This window comes from Muntiacus reevesi, chromosome 22 (assembly GCF_963930625.1).
Source record: "Muntiacus reevesi chromosome 22, mMunRee1.1, whole genome shotgun sequence".
Taxonomy (NCBI): Eukaryota; Metazoa; Chordata; class Mammalia; order Artiodactyla; family Cervidae; genus Muntiacus; species Muntiacus reevesi.
Window position 1 is genome coordinate 30,681,654 of NC_089270.1, and position 13,647 is coordinate 30,695,300.

Sequence of the window (13,647 nt, forward strand, 5' to 3'; positions counted from 1 at the left end):
TTTAAAATAAGAAAAAAGAAACTTTAATGTGTTCTTCACATTTCTTCAGGAGTTTGTATTAAAAAGGATTATTCATGACACTTTTTAAAGACTAAGGCACACTTTATTCAAGACCATCATGATAAGTATAGTTAGTAGTGCAATGGACTTTTAGAATAAGACAGAGAGTCTGGACACAACTCTGTATGCAGAAGGGAAAAGTGGAGAATTTTTCACAAAAGAACATAGTGGAAGTTCATTGGATGCAAAATTACAGAGTTCAACTGACCTAGTAGAATGCTTGCTAACATTGGGCAATGCAGAGATAGTGGAGCCACAAAATCAAATTCTAGTTGAGAAGAGTTCAGAGGAACCTGACTAGACCCTGGTCAAGGATCTTTGTCAAACTCTAACATAAATATCAAGTTTATAACTCTTGCATTTATGATATAATCTCTCCCTCCTCAGGATCAATGTCAGAGAAAGTACTTTTAGATCAGGCTCTCATTAACTTTTGTATAGAATATTGTAACACACTCCTGATGCTTTTCATCCATTTTTTCCTACCTCTCTTCTCTACAGGAAAAAAAAAAAAAATCTTGCAAGTCATTTCACCTATATTTCATGTAAAATATAAATGGCTGCATATTAGTATAAAGTCAAGTGCAAATCCTGTCTTCTTAAACAGAGTACATCATGAACTTAATGTAACCTATCTTTCTAGCCTTTTATGTCCACATTCTCATATTGAAATCCTGCACACCTCACCTCCCCTTTTCCCATCTTCAAAAATATTTGGTTTCTACAGTCCCTCCCTTTGTTTTTATTGATATATTCTTCCTGCAATAATTTGTCAAATGGCAAGTACTATCCATCATATATTCTGTAGGAAACCTCTTAGTTGTCAGTGGAATGACTTAATTGATGGAATCACAAGTTATACTTAGCTCGGAGTAATTAATTGCTGCTTTCTTCAGAGCCTGTAAGAATTTATATGTGCTCTCATGGCACAGAATTATATAGAAGATGTTACCTAATAGAATTTGGCTTATGTAGGTGTCATGATTTTCTGTTTCTGACACTCTTATAATTTAGAATTTTTTTTTTTTTTTAAATTTTTAGGACATCCCAAAACCAGAGCTTTTGTCACTCACTGTGGAACCAATGGGATCTATGAAGCTATTTACCACGGGGTCCCTATGGTTGGAATTCCTGTGTTTGGTGATCAACATGATAATGTTGTTCGTATGAAAGCCAAAGGGGCAGCTGTTGCAGTAAACTTGCATAGAATGACAAGTGCAGATCTGCTTAGAGCTTTGAAAGCAGTTATTAACAACCCTTCGTGAGTAGAGAATACATACTTTTTAAAGAAGTCTCTTGTTTTTTGAAGGAATAATCAGTTTTATGCAATTATAAATTGATAACTTTTACATAATTAGCAGTCATAGCTAATATCAAATAAGATTATTTTATACTTCCTAAATTTCGTGAAATTATTTTGTCACCTACAACTACTGAGTGATAGATTACAACCTCAAAGAAATACTACATTTATTTAAAGAAAATTACCTTTTGTTAAAAAGATATAAGCTCCTTAATTAACAATAGTACTTTTTATTTCTTAAAAATTGCAGATATTTTCACTATAAAGAATTTAGGAAATATAACAAAGTCATAAAAACATAACCATTCAGCTTTCCTCATGTAGTTATAACTATCAACAGTTTAGAAACTTCTGCTATTTGCTTGTGCTAACTTATAAATAGAAAGTAATAGAAAGATATTTGTAAAAATAGTTATATTTGTTAATTTAAAATATTTTATATTGGTATATTTTAAATTGAAACTAGAGAAAGAGAATGAGGCAAAATTGAGAGATCCAAATGGAGGCAGAGAAGACCCTAGCCTCCTTGTTCCCTGGCAGAAAATAACAATTAGACACTATCTCTGAACAAAATCATCTCTGGGAATGCTCTAAAGTCCATGTATGAAATTTAAGCAACACAGTAGAACAACAACCAAAAAAAAAAAACAACAAAAAAAAAAACCTGAGATAAATCACACAAGAACAAAATGATGACAGCTTTATTTTACCAGAATCATCCTCAAGCCAGTCTTGCTCAACACCGAGAACTCTCAGCTAGAAAGAATTCCTTGATAGAAAAAGAAGAATGGATTGAGTGACCAATTTCTAAGGCCTTCTGGGACACAGAAATAGAAAACTAAATTCTAAATTTGTATGAAGCCTCAAGAGATCTCAAACAGCCAAAGCAGTCCCAAGAAATAATTGGGAGGCACTGGAGGCATCCCACTTCTTATTTCAAACTGTACTACAAAACTATAGTAATTTTAAACAGATGATATTGTCATAAAAATAGACATACAGATGAGTGGACAAGATTGAGAGCCCTGAAACAAACCTTTATATATAAAGCTGAATAATATTTTTCAAAAAGTGAAGAATAATCAATAGGAAAAGTGTTATCCCTTCAATAAGTAGTACTAGGGAAACTGGATACTTATATGCAGGAGAATGAAATTTGGAGCTGTATATTACATTGCTTACAAAAGTTGACTAGAAACGGACTAAAGACTGAAACATAAGACCTAAAACCATAGAACTCCTATGATCAAACAGGAGGAAAAGTTTCTTGACAAGGGCGTTGGCAACAAAATTTGGGATATGACACCAACAATACAAGGAATCAATGCAAAGCAAAAGATGGGGCTATATCAAGCTCAAAAGCTTCTGCACAGCAAAAGAAATGACCTACAAAATGAAAGGCAACATACAAAATTGGAGAACATTTTGAAAATAACACATCTGATAAGAAATTAACATACAAAAGATATAAGTAACTCATATTACTCAATAACACATTTTTTTAAAAAATGAATGGACTTACTGAGTAGATATTTGCCCATAAAAGATGTATAAATGGCCAACAGGTACATGAAAATGGGCTTGACATTGCTAAGCATCATGAAATGCAAATCAAAATCCTACCTCACACCTATTAGAATTGTTGTTGATGTTATTTAGTCACTAAGTTATGGCTGACTCTGTGACCCCATTGACTACAGCATGCCAGGCTATGCTGTCCTCAACTATCTCCTGGAGTTTGCTCAAATACATGTCCATTGAGGCAGTGATGCTATCTAACCATCTCATCCTCCACTGCCCAATTTTTTTTTCCCTTGAGTCTGACTCAGCATCAGGTTCTTTTGCGATGAGTCAGCTCTTCTCATCAGGTGGCCAAAGTATTGGAGCTTCAGCTTAACATCAGTCTTTCCATGAAATTCAGGGTTGATTTCCTTTTAGGATTGGCTGGCTTGATCTTTCTGTCCAAGGGACTCTCAAGATACTTCTCTAGCACCAGAATTAGAAAGCATCAATTCTTCGATGCTCAGCCTTCTTTTTGGCCCAACTCTCATGTCTATACATGACTGCTGGAAAAACCATAGCTTTGATTATAGGGACCTTTGTCAGCAAAGTGATGTATCTGCTTTTTAATATGTTGTCTGTGTTTGTCATAGTTTTTTTTCCAAGGAGCAAGAGCCTTTTAATTTCATGACTGCGGTTGCTCTCCAGAGTGATTTTGGAACCCAAGAAAAGTCTGTCACTGTTTCCATTGTTTCCCCATCTATTTGCCACAAAGTGATGGGACAGGATACCATATTCTTAGTGTTTTTCAATGTTGAGTTTCAAGCCAGCTTTTTCACTCTTTTTCACCTTCATCAAGAGGCTCTTTAGTTCCTCCTTGCTTTCTTTCATAAGGGCAGTGTCATCTGCATATCTGAGACTCTTGATATTTCTCCTGGCAATCTTGATTCCACCTTTAACTTCATCTAACCTGGAATTTCTCATGATGTACTCCTTTCCTAAATTGGAACCAGTCCAATGTACCTTGTTTGCTTCTTACTGTTGCTTCTTAACCTGCACACAGGTGGTTCTTGACCTGCAAGGTGGTCTGGTATTCACATCTCTTGAAGAATTTTCCACACTTTGTTGCAATCCATGCAGTACAGGCTTTAGCATAGTCAATGAAGCAGAAGTAGGTGTTTTTCTGGAACTCTTTTGTTTTTCTAGAATCCAATGGATGTTGACATTTTGATCTCTGGTTCCTCTGCCTTTTCTAAATCCAGTTTAAATAACTGAAAGTTCTTGTTCACATAGTACTGCAGCCGAGCTTGTAGAATTTTGAGCATTACTTTGCTAGTATGTAAAATGAGTGCAATTGTACAGTAGTTTGAACATTCTTTGCCATTGCCTTTCTTTGGGATTGGAATGAAAGCTGACCTTTTTGAGTCCTGTGGCAACTGCTGACTTTTCAAATTTGCTGGCATATTGAGTGCAGCACTTTAACAGCATCATCTTTTGGGTTTTGAAATAGCTCAACTGGAATTTCATCACCTCCACTAGCTTTGTTCATAGTGATGCTTCCTAAGGTCCACTTGACTTCACACTCCAAGATTTCTGGCTCCAGGTGAGTGATCACACCATGAAGTAGACAATGGCAACCCACTCTAGTATTCTTGCTTGGAAAATCTTCTCCTGGAGTAGGAAATGGCAACCCACTCCATTACTCTTGCTTAGTGAATCCCATGTACAGAGGAGCCTGGACTACTTTAGTCTGTGAAGTTGCAATGAGCAGGAAAAACTGAGTATACAAGCATGAAATAATATTCATACATGACTATTAGAAAATCATAGCTTTGACTATATGGACCATTGTCAGCACAGTGCTATCTCTGCTTCTTAATATGCTTTTTAGGTTTATCAGAGCACTCCTTACAAGGAGCAAGTGTCTTTTAACTCCATGTCTGCAATCACTGTCTGCAGTGATTTTGTGGCCCAGAAAATAAAGTGTACCACTGCTTTCACTTTTCCCCCTTCTATTTGCCATGGAGTGATTGGGCCAGATGCCACAGTCTTAGTTTTTTGTATGTTGAGTTTTAAGCCAGCTTAGAACTTTTAGAAAAGCTATCATCAAAAGACAAGGTCTAAGAGGTATTGGTGAGAATGTAGAAAAAGAACTCCAGTGCACTCCAGATGGGAATGAAAATTGGTGCAGCAACTTGGAAAACAGTATGGAAGCTTGTCAAAATATCAACAAAAACAACAAAATGATTTATTATCCAGCAATCTCACTGCTGGATATATAGCCAAAGGAAATGAAAACAGAATATGGAAGAGATATCTTCACCCCAGTGCTAATTGCTGTATTAGTCACAAAAAACAAAATATGAATAAAATCTAAGTGTCTGTCAATGAATGAATAGGTTGAGAAGATGTGGTATAGGTATGTAAAGGAGTATTGTTTAGCAAAGAAGACAAAGGAAATACTGCCATTTGTGAAAACATGGAATTGTGTTGAGTGAAGTAACTCAGACAGTAAATGACAGATTAGTTAAGTTAAGATTACTTATATGTATAACCTAAAAGTTCAAACTCATTGAAGCAGAGAGTAGAGTGGTGTTTTCCAGGGCTTAGGAGTTGGGAGAGTGGAAAGACAAGCTTTGAGTAATAGGGATCAGGCTTTGAGTAATAAAATAAATAAGTTCTGGGGAACTTTGTACAGTATGGTGGTTAGCTGTGATCATAAACAAATAAATAAATTCTCAGTAGTGAAGGATTACATTTGTTATGTAATTATATTTCATATAAATCAAATATATTCTTTGGAAAAAAGAAACTAATTAAAAGATTTGCCAGGGTTGAATATGTGTCTCTATATATCAGATAAATTCTTACTAGAAATTTTGTATAGATCTATAAATGAGCATTGACGTGAGAGATTAAAATTATTTCTTAGACATTTTAATTTTTTAAATATTGTATGATTTTTCACTATGAAGTCACTTCATATCAGTGTCTCTCCTTTTTGTTTAACTTATTTTCAATTGGGGGGTAACTGATTTACAATGTTATATTCTTTTATATCGTGCAACAATATTTTGTTGTTGTTAAGTAGCTCAGTCATGTCTGACTCCTTGCGACCCCATGGACTACAACAGGAGTCAGCTTCAGCATCTGTCCATCCAATGAATGTTCAGGACTGATTTCCTTTAGGATTGATTGGTTTGATCTCCTTGCCATCTGAAGGGCTCTCAAGAGTCTTTTCCAACACCACAGTTCAAAGGCATCAGTTCCTCGGCACTCAGCTTTCTTTATATTCCAACTCTCACATCCATACATGACTACTGGGAAAACCATATTTTTGACTAGACAGACTTTTGTCAGCAAAGTAATTTCTCTGCTTTTTAATATGCTGTCTGGGTTAGTTATAGGCTTTCTTCCAAGGAGCAAGAGTCTTTTAACAGCATGTCTTCAGTCACCATCTGCAGTGATTTTGAGCCCCGAAAATAAAGTCTCTCATTGTTTCCATAGTTTCCCCATCTATTTGCTATGAAGTGATTGGTCCAATGCCATGATCTTAGTATACTGAATGCTGTGTTTTAAGCTAGTTTTTTCACTCTCCTCTTTCACTATCATCAAGAGGCTCTTTAGTTCTTCTTTACTTTCTGCCATGAGAGTGGTGTCATCTTTGTATCTGAGGTTATTGATATTTCTCCCAGCAATCTTGGTTCCAGGTTGTGCTTCATCCAGCCTGACATCTCCCATGATGTACTCTAAATAAAAGTTAAATAAGCAGGGTGATGATATACAGCCTTGACATACTCATTTCCCAATTTGGAACCTGCCTGTTATTCCATGTCCAGTTCTAACTGATGTTTCTTGACCTGTAGACAGATATCTCAGGAGGCAGGTCTGAGATATAATATCCCATCAGATATAATATCCTAGAGATATAATATCCCATGTGTTGAAGAATCTTCCACAGTTTGTTGTAATCCATATGGTCAAATGCTTGTGGTGTAGTCAATAGAAGTAGTCAAAAGAAGTAGACATTTATTTGGAACTCTTTGCTTTTTCGATGACCCAATGGAGTTGGCATTTTGATCTCTGGTTCCTCTGTCTTTTCTAAATCCAGCTTGAACATCTGGATGTTATTAGTTTGTGTAGCGTTGAAACAGAGCTTGGAGAATTTTGAGCATTACCTTGCTAACATGTGAGATGAGTGCAATTGTGAGGTAGTTTGAACATTCTTTGGCATTGCCTTTCTTTGGGATTAGAATGAAGACTGACCTTTTCCAGTCCTGTGGCCAATGATGAGCTTTCCAAATTTTCTGGCATATTAAGTGCAAAACTTCAATAGTACCATCTTTTGTGCTGTGCTTCATCCTTCAGTCATGTCTGACTCTTTACGACCCCATGGATTGTAGCCCACCAGGATTGCTGGGATTAGACATACCTTAGTTAGAATTTCATGACATCTACTAGCTTTGTTCATAGTGATGCTTCCTAAGGCCCTTTTGACTGCACACTGCAGGATGTCTGGCTCTAGGTGAGTGAGCACACCATCGTGGTTGTCTGGGTCATGAACTTTTTTGTATGATCCCCAAAATCACTGCAGATGGTGACTCCAGCCATGAAATTAAAAGACACTTGTTCCTTCAAAGAAAAGCTATGACCAACCTAGACAGTATATCAAAAGACAGAGACATTACTTATCCAACAAAGGTCCAGCTCATCAAAGCTATGGTTTTTCCAATAGTCGTGCATGGATGTGAGAGCTGGACCATGAAGAAAGCTGAACACTGAAGAACTGATGCTTTTGAACTGTGATGTTGTAGAAGACTCTTGAGATCCCCTTGGACTGCAAGGACCCAGTCCATCCTAAAGGAAATCAGTCCTGAATATCTTTTGGAAGGACTGATGTTGAAGTTGAAATACCAATCTGACGCAAAGAACTGACTCATTGGAAAAGATCCTGATGCTGAGCAAGATGGAAGGTGGGAGGAGAAGAGGATGACAGAGGGTGAGATGGTTTGATGGCATCACCAACTTGATGGATAGGAGTTTGAGCAAGCTCTGGAGGTTGGTGATTGACAGGGAACCTGGTGTGCTGCAGTCCATGAGCAAAGAGTCAGACATGACTGAGCAAATGAAATGAACTGAACTCTTTAGATTCTTGCCACCTCTTCTTAATATCTTCTGTTTCTGTTAGGTCCATACCATTTCTGTCTTTTATTGTGCTTATCTTTACTTGAAATATTTCCTTTGTATCTCTAGTTTTCTTGAAATATCAAATCTTTCCCTTTCTATTGCTCTCCTCTATTTCTTTGCATTGACCACATAGTAAGGCTATCTTATCTTTCCTTGCTATTCTTTGAAACTTTGCATTGAGATGGATATTTGTTTCCTTTTCTCCTTTGCATTTTGCTTCTCTTCTTTTCTCAGCTATTTGTAAGGCTTCCTCAGACAACCATTTTCCCTCCTACAGTTCTTTTTCTTGGGGTTGGTTTTGATCACAGTCTCCTGTACAATGTTATAAACTTCTGTCCATAGTTCTTCATGCACTCTGTCTATCTGATCTAATCCCTTGAATTCATTTGCCACTTCCACTGTATAATTGTAAGGAATTTGATTTAGGTCATATCTGAATGGTCTACTGTTTTTCCCTCCTTATTTAATGTAAATCTGAATTTGGCAATAAGGAGTTAATGATCACAGTCAGCTCCTGGTCTTGTTTTTGCTGACTGTATAGAGTTTCTTCATCCTCAACTTCAAATAATATAATCAATCTGATTTTGGGTTTGACCATCTCTACACATTGACCACGTTTAGAGTCATTTCTTGTGTATTGGAGGAGGGTGGTGTTTGCTACGACCAGTGTGTGTTCTTGACAAAGCTCTGTTAGCCTTTGCCATGCTTCATTTTGTAACCCAAGGCCAAAATTGTCTATTACTCTAGGTGTTTCTTCTTCCTATTTTTGCATTCTAGTCCCCTATGATGAAAAGGACATCTTTCTTTCATGTTAGTCCTAGAAAGTCTTGTAGGTTTTCATAGAGCTGTTCGACTTCAGTTTCTTCAGCATTAGTAGCTGGGGCAAAGATTTAGATTGCTGTGATATCGAATGGTTTGCTTTGGAAATGAATAGAGATCATTCTGTCATTTTTGCGATTGCTTCCAAGTACTGCATTTTGGATTCTTTTGTTGATTGTGAGGGCTACTCCATTTCTTCTAAGGGATTCTTGCCGATAGTATTAGATGTAATGGTCATCTGAATTAAATTTCCACATTCTGGTCCATTTTAGTTCACTGATTCCTAAAATGTTGATGTTCACTCTTGCCATCTCCTGTTTGACCACTTCCAATTTGCCTTGATTCATGGATCTAACATTCCAGGTTCCTATGCAATATTGCTCTTTGTAGCATCAGACTTTACTTTCATCACCAGAGGCATCCAAAAATGGGCGTCATTTCTGCTTTGGGTCAGACTCTTCATTCCTTCTGGGACTATTTCTCTGCTCTTCTCCAGTAACATTTTGGACACCTACTGACACAGAGGGTGTATCTTTTGGTGTCATATCTTTTTGCCTTTTCATACTGTTTATGAGATTCTCAAGGCAAAATGCTGAAGTGGTTTGCCTTTCCCTTCAGTACAATAATGTGAATCCCCCATAAGTATATATATATATATAATCCCCTCCTTCTTGAGCCTTCCTCCGACCTCCACCCCATCCCACCATTTTGTGTTTTGTGGCAATCTCTTGGGTATATTCAAGTCTTTTCGGCCCCATGGACTGCAGCCTGCTAGGCTCCTCTGTTGATAGGGCTTTCCAGGGAATAATACTGGCATGGGTTGCCATTTCCTTCTTCAGAGGATCTCACTGACCCAGGGATTGAATGTGCATCTCCTGCTCTCCTGGATTGGCAAGGAGATTCTTTAGCACTGAGCCACCTAGGAAGCCCCGAAGTACTAGGCTGAGCTCTCTGTGTTATACGGTAAATTCTACTGGCTATCTACTCTACACATGATAGTATATATAAGTCAGTGCTACTTCCTCCCTTTGTCCAACTGTGTCCCATCCCTTGCTGTGTACACAAGCCTGTCCTCTACAGCTGCATTTCTATTCCTACCTCACAAATGGGGTTATAAGTGCTTTTGTTTTCCTAGGTTACATTATTAATATATGATATTTGTTTTCCTCCTTATGACTTACTCCACTCTGTAAAACAGGCGGTGTGTTCCATCAGTGTCTCGTAAACATCACATCTTAGATTTCTTTGCTATATTATCAGTACAATTCTATCAAAGCTTACAACATAAACATCTTGCCCATGACCACAATTTCCAATATTATTGAGCATTAATTTCATATTTATATGGATTTAATGAATCAATTTGTGTTTCAATAGAGTATTTTATTGACTTTTTATCTGATAAATATTTTCTTTCTGTATCTGTCTTGGAATTTCTGCTGCTATTTTTTGTTTTCCTGAGATGTATTCAGAAGTACTTATTCCTTAAATTCTTGTGTATTAAAAAAGGCCTGCTTTGGTTGTTTAAACTAAAGGGCAACAGGGCTTTGTTTACTTTTTTCTGGTTTACAGTTCCCGCCCTCAAAACTTTTTGCATGCTTTCCCATGATTTTCTATTATTTAATATTCTGTATTCTTTATCAGTGATGATTGCACTTTGGTGTGGGTGAATAACCTCTCTCCTTCACAAACCCAAGGAAATCTTGCTTCTAAGTCAGCCATTCAAAACTTTCAACCAAAACCCTGGTGTGGTCTTCTGTTCCTTGACAGAAGTTAGAAGGGTTAGTATTCTAGGTATCGGCATCCTTCCATCTCACCACTGCAGGTACAGCCCTCTGTTGTTGTAGTATAGGTGTTCAGTCGTGTCTCCTCTTTGTGACTTGTGTCTACTCTTTGTGTCTACTCTTTGCATGAAATGCAGCATGCCATATCTCCCTGTTCCTCACCATCTCCCAGAGTTTGCCCAAGTTCATGCTCATTTTCAGTGATGCCATCCAACTGTCTCATCCTCTGATGTCCTCTTCTCTTTCTTCCATCAATATTTTCCAGCACTGTGGACTTTCCCAATGAGTTGTCTATTCTCATCAGATGACCAAAATACTGGAGCTTCAGCTTCAACATCAGTCCTTCCAGTGAATATTCAGGGTTGATCTCCCTTAAGATTGACTGGTTTGATCTCCTTGCTATCCAAGGGACTTTCAAGAATCTTCCCCAGCACCACAGTTGAAGGCATCAGTTATCTGGCATTCTCACTTTATGGTTCAACTCTCAAAATGGTATGGGATCACTAGGAAAATCATATCCTTGACTATTCAGACCTTTGTTGTCAGAGTAATGTTTCTGCTTTTCAACACACAGCCCTCTTTAGCCTGAGGCAAAAATGCCAGCATCTATTCAGTCTCAGGCCCTATTTCTTGCCTAGAGGGTCACATGAAGTTTTCTTGCTTTCATCTGAAATGTCAGGACCATGAACATCACAGACTGAAATCATTTCCTGTTACTGCTGATGTCTCAATACTGGCACTCCAGACCAAACCTGGGGAAGAGTGAAGGGGTGAGGAAAGGGTTCCTTTTTCATTGACCTTCCCCTCCATGCTGCTTCCTACACTATCATGTTCCCAATACCACACTCAGCAAGTTAGACCAAAATTCTGTATTCTCAAGCTACATATACTATTAATCCATTCCTATTTCTGTACTTTAAGAATGCTATTTTCAATTGAAAATTATTTTCTCTCCTACCTCCAATAATTGCTGAGACTCTAAAGCATCCAACTGATTCCAGCCAGTGGACCATCATATCTAGAAATATCTCAAGAGGAAAGAAAATCTCATATGCTTTTCATATTCTTGGTGATATAAATTATGATACAACTTATCATATAATTAATTATGCAATATATTTTTATAATATATAACTGTTTTAGGTATATCATGTCCTTAACAAACTTTACAGGTTGTTATTTATATATTCAATTTTAGCTATAAAGAGAATGCTATGAAGTTATCAAGAATTCACCATGATCAACCTGTGAAACCCCTGGACCGAGCAGTCTTCTGGATTGAGTTTGTCATGCGCCACAAAGGAGCCAAGCACCTTCGCCCAGCCTTCCATGACCTCACCTGGTACCAGCACCACTCTTTGGATGTGATTGGCTTCCTGCTAGCTTGTGTGGCAATTGTTGCATTCCTGGTCACTAAATGTTGCCTGTTTTGTTGCTGGAAGTTTGGTAAGACCGTAAAGAAGAAAAAGAGAGAGTAGTTTTCTTCTGCCTTATTATTTTTTTAAACAGTTGGGCTAGAAACCTTGACAGAGTCCACCTGAATAATCCAGCCACTGATTTGAAAAGATTTCTCTCCTTTTCTTCTGGGTTCTTGTCCAATCTTCAACTTATCAAGACAAACATCAAAGACTCACTCCAGAAATAAGCCACATGATTCAGAATCAAGGTTTAAAATAATCCATTCTTTAAATAGATATGACAAATGAATAAACACATGGAAATTGTTACCATTAAAGACTTAGTGCTTTCCTTTATTCATTGCTTTCAGTTCAACCAGTTGAGTGCTGATGAGGCCTCAGGAATATAATGATTAATTCTATTTCCATATTGATGAGGATGAATATTTATTAAATATCTAACATAATTTTGGGTTCAATACTCAATAATTATTTCATATTCTCTAAAATAACTATACATGAACTAATGCAGAACACACTTTAGCCAGAACTTCTTTGCCAGTCTGGAATATCAGAAGCCTGATAGAATTTCTACTCTGCTGTAAATCACATTTTACATTGTCACATTTCCTTCCATATCACACACTAGACTTTGTGCCCCTTGGAATACAAAGCACTTTTTTTTTTTTTTCAAGACTATCCTTCATTTGGATATTAATAATGATAGTACTTCATTTGTATTGTAAGATTCCTTGGCTTCAGAGAACTAGCTGATTATTTTACGTTTTCATGGTTATTGGTACAATGGACCAAAGTAAATGACTGGAATTTAATGCCCACTCTTTTAAACTAACTTAAGTACAATAAGGCTGTATATTGTCATTCTGTTTATTTAACTATATGCAGAGTGCATCATCTGAAATGCTGGCCTGGATGAATCACAAGCAGGAATCAAGATTGCCACAGAAATATCAACCTCATGTGTTACCAGATGATACCCCTCTAATGACAGAATGTAAAAAGGAACTAAAGAGCCTTTTGATGAGGGTAAAAGAGGGAAAAACTGGCTTAAAGCTGAGCATTAAAAAAAAGAAAAAGAAAAAAGAAAATCATGGCATCTGGTCTCATCATTTCATGGCAAATAGAAGGGGGAAATGTGGAAACAGTGCTTTCTTGTCCTCCAAAATCACTGTGGATGGCGACTGTAGCCATGAAATTAAAAGACGCTTGCTCCTCAGAAGAAAAGCTATGACAAACCTAGACAGTGTGCTAAAAAGCAGAGATACCACTTTGCAGGCAAAGCTCCATGTACTCAAAGTTATCCCTTTTCCTGTATATTTGTGAGAGTTGGACCATAAAGAAAGCCCAGCAGTGAAGAATTGATACAATTTTAAATTGTAGTGCTAGAGAAGACTCTTGAGGGTCCCTTGGACTGCAAGGAGATGAAACCAGTCAATACTAAAGGAAATCAACTGTGAATATTCACTGGAGGGACTGATGCTGCCTTTGAATCTCCAATACTTTGGCCACCTGATGAGAAGAGCTGATTCATTGGGGAAGACCCTACTTTTGAGAAAGTTGGAGGGCAAAAGAAGAA

At 37.3% G+C, this 13,647-nt stretch overlaps 1 protein-coding gene across 1 annotated transcript in view; it reads left to right on the top strand.

The window, feature by feature from the left end:
• Positions 1–13,129, top strand: part of LOC136152903 (UDP-glucuronosyltransferase 2C1-like) — a 33,397-nt gene extending 20,268 nt beyond the window's left edge. The window contains exons 5-6 of the mRNA XM_065914428.1: positions 1,102–1,321; positions 11,852–13,129. Of these exons, the coding sequence (XP_065770500.1) occupies positions 1,102–1,321; positions 11,852–12,131 (500 nt within the window). The 3' untranslated portion in view covers positions 12,132–13,129. The remainder of the gene's footprint in view (positions 1–1,101; positions 1,322–11,851) is intronic.
• The last annotated feature ends 518 nt before the right edge of the window (positions 13,130–13,647 follow it).